Genomic DNA, 14,556 nt, shown 5'->3' on the forward strand with positions numbered 1-14,556 from the left:
ACTTTTTTTTTCTTTTTATTCTTGTCTCTTCATTTATTCCCCACTCTCTCTCTCTCCTCTCTCAATCTCCCTCTTCTGATCTGCACAGGACGGAGCTCCTCTCTAGGGGAAGAAGAAAAGAAAATGTGAAGAGAAAAAGAAGACAAGCAGCAGATTGAAGAATAGCAAAAGAAGAAGAAGAAAAATGAAAGAAGAGAAGCAGATCTGCTTTTCTTCTAGAAGAAAAAAAAACATAAAAGGAGAAGAGAAGAAGAAGAACAAGAACAAGAAGAAGAGAAGATAAGAAATTTTTTTGGGTTTTTGAAGATTTTTGTTGGGTTTTGAGGTTTGGGTTTTTGATTTTTGGAAGACTTTTTCGGTTTGGGTTTTTGTAAATGGAGAAAAGAAGAGAGCTAGAGACAGTGAGAAAATGGAGAAAAGAAGTAGATCAAAAACGAATTGAAGAGAAAAAAAGAGGAGAAAAGAAGCAGCTGGCATGGGGAGAAAAGATCTGCAGAGAAATTCGCAGAGAAATTTGCAGAGAAATTCGAATTTCTCTGCGTGAGGGAGCTGTGCCGTGCAGAGAGATTAAAAAAAAAAAAAATTATTATTTTATCTATTTTTTAATTGGAAAAAAAAATACCAGAAAATTTTTTTTTTTTTTAAAAAAATTATTATTTTTTTAATTTCCTGACGTGTCAAAATTGACACATCAGGAAATTTCTGACTTTTTTTATTTTAACACGTCAGAAAATTATTCTGACGTGTAACACACCAAAACGTCAGAAAATTCTGACGTTCTACCCACTGACACGTCAGAAATTTTTTTTTCCTGACACCTATGCTTCTGACAATCAACACGCGTCAGAAATGCCACGTCAGAAAAATTTTCTGACGTGTCAGACACCCTGACACGTCAGAAAACGCTAGTCAGGAAAAAATTGTTTTTTTGTAGTGAATGTTGACATTTTCTTTTATATCATTAGGTACAAGGGTGAGTTGTTCATTGTCGATTGCTGCTGAGAGCTTGACACATGCATACACGCTTGTCAGAGGTTATAAGTTCATGTTCAAGTGATATATGTACAAGGTGAATCCTAAGAAATTGTGTAATGACTCAAACTAATTAATAACTGTGGTTGAATAGGTGTTCACAGATATAATATGAAATTTAATAATTAATTACAACACAAATAATTAAAAAATATTATGAAATTAGTAATTTAATCAACATAAATAATTTGATAATAAAGTGGAAACCTTTTGAACAAATCAGGGCAACCAAACCCAAGAAGCTCATCCACTAATAGAAGAATTAGTTTACAAGAATGACACACTTACAAAAGCTATCACAAAACTTCCTTGTACCAAGTATACAACCTACTTACTTCTACCATAGTAGCTCCAAAACTTTTGGACAATGCTTTTACCGAGCTTCCTCTTGTAATCTTGAAACTCTAGTGGCTAAAGTTTTTTTTTTTTTTTTTTTTCAACTTATTGGCTACAAAAATTGATAATTCTCAAAAAAACAAAATCGTTAATTTTAGTGGTTAGAAAGCTTGTAGTGGTTAAAAAAACTACGATTGAGGAGTTCTTGATTTTCGTGTAATTAGGGTTTATGGATTGGGTTATTTTCTTAAATTCCTAGCTACTATTCCTGGGGATTATAATTCTTGCCATGCAATCCACGAAATAAATTTCTACAACAGATATGAGAACCTAAACAAGTTGGAGAAGAGGATCAAATTAAATTTGATCATTTTATAGATTGTGTAAGGCCTAGGAATCGCCCGAGACCTTTGAGAAACTCAGAACAAATAGAAAAAATTCTCATGTATAGATTCTCAAATCATCCAATGGAATTGGAGGACTCTTGTAAGGCCTAAGAACTGCTTGAAGCTCACACATCATAGGAGCTTAAGACTTGTCGAATTTGGAGGCACCAGCAGACTTGAGAAGCCTAGAGACTAAAAGTTTTGTGTCCCCATGATCGGTTGAACCCGAGTCCAAGCTATGCCTGGTTTCAACCAATGTCGTCACTTGTCCTAACCTTGGAGCACCACTCAAAGTCCTCTCTCGCAAGTAGAAGAGTCCCCCCTAGGGTTCACATCATGAAGACTGCCCTCATGCAACCCTGGCTATCCCAACGACCAGGAGTGAGAAAAGGACATGTCACCAGCCAAAAGAAGACACAAGAAGGCCAATGTTAAAGTCACGGCAAAAAATAGACGATATCGGCCAAAGTTGCCAAAGTCCAAGTTTTGGTCATAGCAGCCGATATTCCAATTCTGGCCATAGAAACCATTTCTCAGCCCTTTGATGTGCAAGGTCAAACATCAACGTATGTGATCTATCGTTGGGTTTACGGTGACGTATTAAGACAAGAGTTACAAGAGACAATAGTTATAAGAGTTCAAAGAAACAAAAGTTACACGAAATCTCTATAAATAAAGTCTTGTATACAATCAAATATTCAAGGAAAAATGTAGCCATGAAAATGATTTGATATGTGAATAAGGGTGGAGGGAAGGGGTTGAGAGGGGTCAAATGCCCCTCCTCAACCCCCAAAATTTTCCCTTACCTATGGTAAAAAATCTTCCAAATGTCTTGGTTGCCCCGCCCTAAGCTACTCATCATCAAGGGCAATAGATATTACCTTCAACCACTCAGCCACTTATTATAAATTAGAGGCAGACAAGATTTTTTTCTTATAGAGAGTTTCAGACTTTTTTAGTTAGACAAAAGGTTGAAGACGAGGTAAGATGTGTTCTTATTCTTTCTTCAAAACGCGCCGTTTAAATAAGCCTTTAGTTGACTAACATACTTGTTTTCCCAGTTGTGAGTATCGTAACTTCGTTTTATTTTTCTTTTCGTTGCAACTCCATTTTAAAAGCCTACCATAGCTGTGATGCCGTTTAAAAAGGTGTTGCGACTTTTAACGCGTTTAAATATCCTTCTTTTTGTTTTTTTTAACGCATGACCAACAATTTTTTTTTTTTTTTTTTTTCAAAAAAAAAAAAAGTTACCAACCAGGCAACCAATGACCAAACCGACCAAAATAATGAATAAAAATCATTTAAGTTTTTTTTTTCTTTTCTTTCTTGAAAATTTCAGGTTTGTGATAAAAAAATTTACGTTGAATAAACTTTTTATTGAATATTATATAATTTTGGTAAATATTTTAATTTTATAAAATATATAAGTAATGCTACAAGTCCCTCATGAGTCCCTCTAAGAACGATGTATATAGCTATTAAAATTACCATTGAACTTGTGATTAATCATTATTGAATTTTAATCAAATTGTGATTTTAATAACCACATCATTCTTGGAGGGACTTAAGAGGGAGAACAACAATAATTCCATTGAGGTGATGAGCTTACCTCGAGGTGTATCGATCATTGTTTAAGAAATATATATATATATATATATAAAATTACCATGTTAATGATAGAGACCAAATTTGAAGAGTGTATCTACAAAAATGACATTCCACATACATATGTTGATCATGCACATTCATATGAGGAATTCAATTAAACAGAAAATAATCAAGTTAAATATCCCAAAATATGATTGTAACAAAGGCATCAATATTGAAATCCTAGAAAACATGATTAGGGCTTCAATCTAGCCCTTAACTAAGAGTTAGTTACACATAATTTAAATAAAACTAAAAGAAAAGGGAAAGAAGAAACTGGAAAACGACTCCTAAAAATAGTCGCCAAATTCTCCTCCCAACGTACGTTTGGAATTGTGTCTTTGAAATTGTGTATTAAATTGTAAGGCTTAGAAGTCTATTTATAGGCTTAGAAAACCCCTAAAAGCTCTAGGAATCCCAGAAAAATCGAACTTCAATCTCCTAGTCAAATTAGGAAGCAATCCATGTACAAATCAGAAGAGGATTTGTCTAGATTTGAGTTCTTATATTGCGAGACGATTTTGGCATAGCAACCTTCCAAATCAGGAAAATTCTATTTCACAATGATTTGTAGTATTTTGAGTTATCTTTCCAGTGCCGCTAGAATCATCTCAATAAAATACTTGAAAAGAAAGTTATGGTCAAAATACTAAGACATGTGCATAATCCAAATTTGAATCCAATACGATTTTGACTCCAATTAAAGAAATTCCGATTTAATCATTTCCTTGATTTGATTAAACTTAACCATATCATATAGGTCCTCTATTATGATTGATTAAGCTTAACCATATTTTCTAGGTCTTCTCAAAGTGTGCTTTAAGCCTGAAACTTTCCATAAACGCTTCCCTTTCTTCAATATCCTCAAAACTGAAAGAAAACACAAAAACAAGACAAAACATTACAAACTAACAAAACTAAGAGCTTAACATATATGAATTAAGGGGCTAAAATATGTATATTTTAGCACTTATCATATATACAGTGCGTGAACGATTTGAAAATCATATATATATCATTGAGATTCCTGGCATATTAGACAAGAAACAAGCAACATGGTGACATCATATTCCAGCACAAATGTAACGTTGGTAGCGATGATGATGACGGTGTTGATGATATATTTGTCCATGTGTGGGACGTTTGATAATGTTGCAGCAACATCAACAGATTCAATTTTCCAACACAAGCGAGTAACGGTGACAACAAATAATGCACTAGAAGGCGGAACCACACAACTTAATGCTACCTGTAGTTCATCGGATGACTATCTTGGTCAACATTTGCTCAGCTGAGATGCCTACTACAGCTTCTCATTTAGACTAGATATTTTTGGGTCGTCAGGATTCCACTGTGATTTTTCGTGGAATACAAGTGTCACCTCTTTTGAGATCTACCTTTATGACAGGGATCATGACATTTGCAGGGCTTGCGTTTGGAAGATTTTTACTACTAGTCCATGTGAACATAGCTACCGCACCAACAAGTATGATTTGTGCCATAAATGGACTGAACATTAATGATTACAAGAGCTCCGGCCGACAACGGCGTAAATCAAACTACAACAATTTATCAATATTCTAAATAACTAATGTTGTAGTTTGCCATATTTTAAGAAATATATATATTTGTAACTGTTGTTTGCCATTATATATGTGTGTGTATATATGTAGATTTTGTTTAGACTGTTTGGAAATCATTCAGATTTCTCTTTCTTTTGTATTGTTTGGATTTCAATTTTTCAATGGAACGGATGCATCCAGTACTAGAAAATGATGCATGATATATCGTGTAGTTTTGATGTTCATGCATGGCGGCTGAGCCCACAGAGCTGACTGGCCAGTATTTGGTTTTTAGATTTACTTTTTCTTTTATTATCATTGCAACCAACACCACTCGTGTTGATTTTTGGTGGTGTACTACGTTTTGGACTTTTGGTGGGTGGAAAGGTGGTTAGAATAATTAATAGCTAAAACCGCTAACCGTAACCGTTTAGGTGGCCGGGTTAGTAAAATTCGTTAATAGTCTCCTCTAACTGTCTAGGTGGTTAACTGGTGATTAGCGGTTAATAACCTTAATAACCGCCAACTGCCAACCGGTTTTTTAAAAAAAGTTCAAAAAATTAAGGATGTATTTTGGCTACTTAATTTACTTCATTTTTTATTCTTTTCTTAGCTAGATCGATCGGTTATAAAACCCCATAAATTTATTTGCCAATTATGAATGGAATATGATTCTCTCCATTCGAGGTGAAATAAGGAGAAATGAAGATGAATTATTTTATGATCTAGATTTTACTTTGTTACATTTAATCAGTGGCGGAGCCACAACTTAATATTTGTAGGGGGCCAAAGTTTCATTATCAGAAGATGATGCCATCTCAGTCTCCTCCTTATCATTGAGCTTACATTTAACCTCCATACCTTCTTTGTATATCACTTTTGTAAAATTCTAGTGTTCTCGCCACCAGAATCAACGAAATAAGAGCCCAGTGAATGTTGCAACAACTTTAATTTTGAAAGATATATAGGCCAAAACATTGTTTCCCCTTGCAAACAAGTGGCTTCCCCAAAGCCTTTATTCTAAGCAACTTCGTTGTCTCCATATTATAGACCCTTCCAGTGAGCTCTTTATTAAGTAAATATGACCCAATTGGACTTGCCACCTGCCCACAATTGAAAGAAAAAAAGAAGAAAAAATTACATATTATTTTTATAAAAGAAAAAAAAAAATAGATATTATGCTTTCACTAATTATCAAAAAAATCACCGAGTTTTAATTTTATCAAATAGATTCCCACGAACAATATTGATATTATTCTCAGCCCTTTGATATTCAAGATCAAACCTCAACATATGTATGATCTACCGTTGGGTTTGCGGGGGCGGATTAAGACAAGAGTTACAAGAGTTCAAGAGACAAAACTTACATAAACTGAAGTGACAAGAGTTACAATTATGGTTGTTGTTAAAGTAGAAGTAAAAGAGACATGTAACATTCAAACTTTTTCTCTATAAATAAAGTCTTGTATACAATCAAATAATCAAGGAAAATGTAGCCATGAAAAGGCTTTGATGGTTGGACGTAGGCCAAAGGCCGAACCACTGTAATTCTTTGAGTCTCTCTTCCTTGTTCTCATTTATCTTCCCTAAATTATAAGTTCTTAATTACATGGAGAACTAACTAGAATTAATTTTTTATTTTTTTTAAATTGAAAAAATTCACGTGAATGCTTTGTTGTTTTTACCTTGTTTGCATCCTTTACACGGTAAACGGCATAAAAAAGGATGTAAAGAGCCAGCTTACGTTGTTTATTGTGTAAATGACATTAATGATCAACTTATGTCATTTCATTCTAAAATGACGTAATTTGGCGCCTTTTAAGCCAAAAATGTTACCAAAAAAAATCGTAACGCCTAGACCAATGTGACGTGGAAAAAATGGTGTCACTCAATTGGCCTTTTTTTTCATGAAATGGTGTCGTTTAGATATGTGAAATCTAATATGAACTATGAAATTAGTCATCTACAATATTGGACTTGAAATAGAGAATATAATAGTCAATTATGCATTGGAGATTTTTTTTTGTCTCCCGCTATTAACACTAAGAGGTTATCCTATTCTATTCACGCAGTTTAGTGAAAATAAATAAATAAATAACAAGGCCAGATAGATGGTCTATCTAAAGAAATATGTATTAAATTAGGAGACATAAATCTAATCCAACTGAACTCCCCTTTTTTCGATAAGTAAATTAGATATTAACTAGGTGGACTCGTTCACATTTCCTTGGAATAGAGTATATACGTCAACTACTTCACATTAATTGTTTGGTTGTTTTTGTGTTTTTTATTTTTATTTTTAACCTTATCTATATTTACCCTATAGTTTTCACCAATAAATATACGGTGCTTGAACGATTTGAAATTCATATATATCATTGAGATTCCTGGTATATTAGACAAGAAACAAGAAACATGGTGTCATCATATTCCAGCACAAATGTAACGTTGGTAGCGACGGTGATGATGGTGTTGATGATATTGTCCATGTGTGGGACGTTTGATAATGTTGCAGCAATATCGATAGATTCAATTTTCCAACGCAAGCGAACTACGGTGACAATAAATAATGAACTAGGAAACACCACACATCTTAGTGTTGAGTGTAAGTCAACCGAAGACCATCTTGCTCGAAAGTGGCTCAACGCAACTGAAAACTACCGCTTCTCATTTAGACCAAATTTGTCTCGTTCGACAGCATTCAAGTGTCAATTTGCCTGGGAACTTGTTGCTTACTGGTTTGTGATCTACGACTATGGCAGGGATCATCATGTTTGTAGTATTTGCAATTGGCGGATTTTTCGTACTGGTCCATGTGAATATAGCTATGTCACCAAGAAGTTTGATTTGTGCCATACATGGACCTAGAAATAATTATAGAAGTCCCTATTGGGAACTTGATTGATTACCAGAGCTCCAGCCAGCACTAGTGTATATCAAACTACAACAATCTATCAATATTCTAAATAACTAATTATCATGTTGTAGTTTGCCATATTTTAAGAAATGATCATTATATATTATATATACTTTGTGGAGATTTTTTGGAAATCATTCATATTTCTCTTATAAATGATTTTTTTTTTTATTGTTTGGATTTGAATTTTTCAGTTTAAGGCATGCTTCCACTATATAGAAAATGATGATATATCTTGTAGTTTTGATGTTCATGGATGGCGGCTGAGCCCTGCACACAGCTGACTAGCCAGTATTTGGTTTTCAGATTTACTAGAAATTAATTAACTGGTAATTAATTCTCCGGTTCGTCTTCCAGCCTTATTCCATTCCGAACAAGACTCAGCAACCTCTACTGCTCGAAAATAAAGGATACTAAACAGCGAAAACATTAAGATTCAATAAACATTAATCATTACAACCAGAGCATCTACCAAGGAACATCAAAGTAGCTGAAATCATACTATACACATCATCATTACAATGGATCTATGCTATACCTTAATATACAAGCATACATCAAGGCCCCTAAGTCTACAACATAACTCAAAAGTACTACTTTCCAGGAGTACCCGCCTAAGCTTGCAATAAGTCATCCAGCATCTCCTGGGTCAAATCCTCCACATTAACTAGGTGCTTCGCGGTATCGCTCGCTAAGCTATCTATAACCGCATAGTTGTACATATGGGGAAAAAAAAAAAAAAAAGGAAAATAATACAAGGGTAAGTCTGAAGACTTAGTGAGTATAAATGCACATGACGTACCCGTCATTAAATGGTGAACTCAGTTGTTTATAAAGCACATGCAATATTATGAGATGACCGTTTATCATGGATGTGATATAGATATAATATATGCTTATAATCATGAGTAATAGCAATAGTTCAACTGTATGGTCTACCCGAAATATTACCCCTTCTCAGCAGGGTTGGCGCTGTCCTGAGGGATCTGTAATACAACACCGGTGCCCCTGATATTGTATGCCACCGTACATAACATTAGTGGCACTATCGAGTCCGACCTTGGGTGGCCCACACCACTAATGATATCTGTCCTATAATGACCATCCATTCGGGAATGGTTGTGTGTTGGTCATGAAACCATTTGATTTAAAGCCCACGCACACACACATTTGACCATAAAGTTAACTTGTATAGTAAGCCCATGGCCGTTATCCCGCATGTACTAGTGTACCAAGTCATACGTTGCAATTAGTCTTATCAGTCTTTTACATATATAGTTTTACAAGCTTCGTTGTTATCTTATTAATTAACAAACGTTTTCACAAAAGAGAATTAACAGTAGTTTCAAAATGTATTTCATTAGAGTTGCAAAATATACATGTTTGATGTATATAAAATAGACGTGCAATGCAGGAAAAGTAACAACAAGCATCCATGTGAGTTTTGTACTCACCCGGGTCATAAGGCTCCTCCATAAAATTTCATTGAGGCTCCATAACCTATACTGAGAAAAGACCTATTATTATTATTATTATTATTATTATTATTATTATTATTATATATATTCACTAGGTTGACTTGTTCACATTTTTTTTTTGGACAAAAATTTCCTCCAAACCAATCAGGAGGAAATATCATCCAACCCATTTAAAATAATGCCAAGTGTCTATAAATATTTAAAACGCACATTAAATTTTTAAGATCACTAATAGCAGTTTACTAACTTAGACTAATGTTTATGTTCTCCTCAAGTGAGCCTCATCTAAGACCCAATTTTTGTGGACATATATTTTGATTTGTCTCTTTTTCGAAATTTCAATTTTGAACCTTAAACAACTCTTATGTGGCTTTGTGTCACATAAGTAAAAGTTTTTTTTTTTTTTTTGAACGAATTATCTCTTCATTGATATAACAATCAAATGGGGCAAAATGCTCTGTGCAATGCCAAGGATACAATTTGGAAACTTCACAACTCAAACATTATCTATGACATACACAATAGCCTCTCGAGTTATTGTAAGACAATATCTACGAAAAGTCACCGTCCCAATTAGTTTCAGATCTACATGAAATTCCAACGAATCACGTCTCTATCTGTTGCCAGGTCATTGATTCCCTTGCCTTTTTTTTTTTTTTTTTCGGTGCTACTAGTGTTTTATCAATTGCAATCTCCTTCGCTACCTACTATATATAGTGACAATTATTCTTTATGCCTGATAACTCCTCTATCATTGGTGTATGGTTTGCTCCCAGAAAAGGGACCATAAGAAAACAAAAGACTAATTGGAAACCAATTCCGTTATTCCTAAGGATTCGTGAAAACAAAACCTAAGAAAATGAATAAAAATTCACTCCATAGATCGCTACTAAAAGCAGATCTAGAGAGAATATATTCTTATTTAAAAACAATGAAAATATAATAACAAAAACCCAACACACCCTCACGCGTTCCACGTGCCACTGCTGGCCAGCCATGCACCGCTAGAATGCACCCCGATGACCATTGACACACACGTCCTAGTCGATCTACAGTTGAGATGGGAAAAAGGAGGGAGAAGGGGGAAGGTGAAAGGGGGAGGGTAGGAGGGAGTCGTAACTCCCTCCACCCACGTTGCTCTGCTATCTCTGCGCTACTCTCTTTCTAGGATTTGACCGCTAGTTCTAAAATAAAACTAATATGAAAGCCACGTAAGTAAAAGTTTGGTCTTAGATGGGACTCAGTTGAGTCCTTATCATATCTCATATGATAATACCATACTATATACAACATCATTCTAGATTTTTATATATTTTTATATATATTTAAACACAAAAATAACGTTGTTTCATGTATTTTTATATATATAAATATAATATATATTATATAATATACATAAAGGCGGTTAGTGATTAACGGTTTGCGGTTTTTTCTAAGCGCCTTCAAAAACAGTTAGTAGTTAATGGTTAGCGGGCGGTGATTAACCGCCCGCCTTTTCACCCTTAGGTAGAATGCAAGATATAAACTTAAGTTTAGATACAAGATCTTAAAAAATGCCCTTGAGGATGTGACTTTGTGAAAAGGTCCATGAGCTGATCATGAGACATAATTAAATGAAGTTATAGTGAACCATGAAGAAGATAATGAAGGATAACGTGACAATCAATCTCAACATGTTTGGTCCATTATTAGAAAACACCATTATGGGCCATCATAATCATTTTTATAGTTTACACACTTTTGTATTACCTCTACTTTCTACTATATTTATGTTAATGCACTTCCCAATAATACTTTAATAGAGAAAATAGAATATAATATTTATAAGAGATATTTGTAATCAAATAAAGAATATCACTCATTTATTCACTAAAGTTAGGAACAATAGGATTTCATTGCTATGGGAAGGTAGAATAGACACTAGTATAAAAAAGTCATCAAAATGACTTTTTAATTTTAATAAAGTCATCAAAATGAACAAATACACATTCAATAAAATAAAAATAAAAAAAAGGTTTATTATAATACGACAATCAAATTTGAATTTTTCGAACAAAATATCAATTTGTCTTTGAATTCGTATTGGAATTTTGATACCAAATTAAATTGCAAACTAATATGTTATAAGTCATATTATAATTATACCACATTTCTTGGATACGTCTATGTCTCTTTACCATTGTTACTCAGATTAATTGGTTATTCTATGTAAATGATCATTTATGTTTTTTTTTTTTAATAAACAACTCTACACACATGGATTAAATGCGAGAAAACACTCAAAACTACTTTCAACTTTAGAAACAATTGTTCAACAATATTCAACACACCCTTTACAACATTTTTTCTTTTTCCTCTTGACATCAAAGCTAAACTAAGGTTTTCAAAAAGACAGTCGTGCAATGTAACTTAAGCTTTGAAAGTCCTGCAATATTGTAGCTTCTTCTAGCCGTAATCAAACATCTCAAGAAGTGACTGTCTTTTTTTTTTCTCATTCCACTGCCACCACCTTCGTACATCTATGGAAGTCTCACTTGGCTTCATTATCAGAAGAAGATGGCATCTCAATCTCCTTCTCCTTTTCATTGAACTTGGCATACGTTTCACCTCTATACCTCCTTTGTATATCAGTTTTGTAAAATTCTAGTGTTCTCGCCACCAGAATCAATGAAATAAGAGCCCCGGTGAAGGTCGCAACGGCCATAATTTTGAAAGAAAGGCCATAACATTGGTTCCCCTTGCAAATAAGTGGCTTCCCCAAAGCCTTAATTCCATGCAACTTCGTTGTCTCTATATCATAGAGCCTTCCAGTGAGCTCTTTATTAAGCAAATACGACCCAATTGGACTTGCAATCAGCCCACAATTGAACAATGTAGAGTAGTGCTTGAGACCAAAGATCTCTGAAATTATGGACAAAACCAGAGGTAGTTGTGCGCCAAGTGCAAACCCAATGATCAGTGAAGCCAAATAGATTGAATTCTGGAAGGGAAATGCGATCATAAGTTGGCCAATGCAGGCGAGAAAAAGAACAGCCGACAACATAAGGGGACGAGGAACCTTATATTTCATGAGCAGTGTTTCAGACAAGAACCCGGAGAATACTCTCCCGGCGTAATTCCATACGCTTATTAGGGACATAAAGGTCTTTGTGGTCTTTGGCTCATATCCAAGCGCCTCACCAATTTGCCCCATGTTGTCAACAACAGTCAAGCCTGAGCCAAGTCCGACGAGTGTTGCAAGGAATATTATCAGCATGTCGATGCTCAACAGTGCTTGTAGTATCCCATAGTCTTCCCCTCTTTTTGGTTTGTTAAGAATGTCTACAAGAAAGGACGTTTTTGTTGTCTCCTCCTCTGCTTCTTTGATAGAAGAATTTTGTTCTTGCTCAATGGCATGTCGCTTTTCAACTATTATTGTTGTAGGAGGTGCTTTCATCTCCTTCCAAATGAGTACCTGTTAAAGCATTGATTAAATCATGTTAAATTTATTTCTTTCGATTAACTTAAATTTTTAGAATAAGTGATAATTTAACAATACCTCTTGTCTAAAGGCAACGATAGAAGGTAGAAACAACAAGATGCACACTGCAACTGCACTTGCAATATAGGCCGTTTGAGAAAAGGCAACATGTTTTTGAACTAGCGTAATGGTCATCAAAAAAACGGCAAGAGCGGCGGATAGATAGAGGAACTGATAGAACACTTTAACCTCATTTGGTTGCCTAATCTTAACCTCCTTCTCCCTAATTGTGTACATAACCACTACTGATATCAACGCCGGGAGCCATGCTGTGAGAAGGATTAAAGATGTTGAATCACCATCCCCATAAATGGCCAAGTAAATTTGAGTAAGAATAGACCCACTAAGCCCAACGTAACCTTTCAAGAGACCCAACATAATAGATCGGCTCTCTTGGAAATTCTTGACACAGGTGACAAGAGATCCTGTATTTGCAAAGTTCTGTGAATTAGCTCCGATGAACATGTAGGCACACATATGCCAAAGCTCGGGCTTGCGAATTCTTCGGGTGACGGCCAACCATATCATGAAGTAGCCTAAAAAGTTGGTGACAGAGCAAATGGCGAGCACAAACCATGTTGGGGTGACCTCGGCTACAAGGCCAGACAAAATTCCTGCGCTTGTACCAATATCCTTCCATGAGCTTAATGTATTGAGCATTGACTGGTTGTATTCAAGATTTCTCTTGATATCGTTGGAGTAGACCGCAAAAAGGTATGTTGCACCAGCGCCGGCCATGAGCAGAAATGATGCAAAGACCGAGGTCCATCTACCTGTTGCTAAGTGCGCAGCAAAACTACAGCATTCATTCTTTATCTGAGCCATTTTTCCCCTTTGATGTATTTTCTTTCTGGGTTTACAGGGAAGAGGAAGCAGAGATGTTTAGATTGATATCTAATATTTGGGTAGTTGGAAGAAAGAGGCTATAAATAAGCGAATACAGAACATGAGTTAGTTTATGTCGATTAAGGTAGTTCTTAGTAATAGCTCATTCACATGTGGGAAGGAGCTGTCAAAACCTTTTAGTTTTGGTAACTCCATTGAAACGACATCAGTTAGGCTACAAAGTTGGTTGGGAAGGTGCTACCAAATTATGAGAAAAAACCAAGTTGAGAATAAGAAGTATAAACTGATTGGTGTGCATGTCCTCATTTTAACAATAAATAAACCAACCCGAACCGCTTATTCCAAAAATTAGGCAACACGTGCATTCATTCATTCACTACTTATTTTTAAAATTTAAGATAATAGGAGAGTGTAAATTTAATCATTTAATTCACATTTTTAAGTATTCTAACAAGAAACAAGTTAATCTATCCGAACCACTCATCCCAAAAATTAGCTAGGCAACACACGCATTAAATCACTACTTTAAAAATTTAAAACGATAGAATAATGTAAATTTAATCATTTAATTCATACTTTCAAGTATTTTAACAAGAAACAAATTAACCTACCAACCACTCATCCCAAAAATTAGGCAACACATGCATTAAATCACTTCTTAACTTCAACTAATAAGAAAGTGTAAATTTAAACATTAAATTCATACTTTTAACAGTATTTCTAATTTCTTACATTTAACTATTTTAACTAAAATTGGGGATACAAACATAGAATCATAGTTTGAACTCAAGGCTCTAAATGTTAGCATATAAAATAATTACCATACTATCAT

General features: G+C 34.6%; 2 protein-coding genes across 2 annotated transcripts; one reads left to right on the forward strand and one right to left on the reverse strand.

Moving 5' to 3' along the window:
* Positions 1 to 7,378: 7,378 nt before the first annotated feature.
* On the forward strand, positions 7,379 to 7,831 carry LOC132163883 (S-protein homolog 2-like). Its single transcript, XM_059574261.1, has one exon. The coding sequence runs from the start codon at positions 7,379 to 7,381 to the stop codon at positions 7,829 to 7,831; it is 453 nt and encodes a 150-aa protein (XP_059430244.1).
* Positions 7,832 to 11,888: 4,057 nt separating this feature from the next.
* LOC132163886 (uncharacterized) lies at positions 11,889 to 13,667 on the reverse strand. Its single transcript, XM_059574264.1, has 2 exons — positions 12,897 to 13,667; positions 11,889 to 12,812 (listed from the first exon to the last, which is right to left on the reverse strand). Exons 1-2 carry the CDS (start codon positions 13,614 to 13,616, stop codon positions 11,889 to 11,891), a joined length of 1,644 nt encoding a protein of 547 aa, XP_059430247.1. The 5' UTR covers positions 13,617 to 13,667.
* Between the last annotated feature and the right edge of the window lie 889 nt (positions 13,668 to 14,556).

The sequence above is a fragment of the Corylus avellana genome, chromosome ca10 (assembly GCF_901000735.1).
Source record: "Corylus avellana chromosome ca10, CavTom2PMs-1.0".
NCBI lineage: Eukaryota > Viridiplantae > Streptophyta > Magnoliopsida > Fagales > Betulaceae > Corylus > Corylus avellana.

Bases quoted from the DNA above. Each gene is read 5' to 3' on its own strand.
- LOC132163886 (XM_059574264.1), bottom strand. From the start codon at position 13,616: ATGGCCGGCGCTGGTGCAACATACCTTTTTGCGGTCTACTCCAACGAT. The intron at 12,813-12,896 runs GTATTGTTAAAT...ATGCTTTAACAG, and splicing joins TCGTTGCCTTTAGACAAGAG to GTACTCATTTGGAAGGAGAT.
- LOC132163883 (XM_059574261.1), top strand. From the start codon at position 7,379: ATGGTGTCATCATATTCCAGCACAAATGTAACGTTGGTAGCGACGGTG.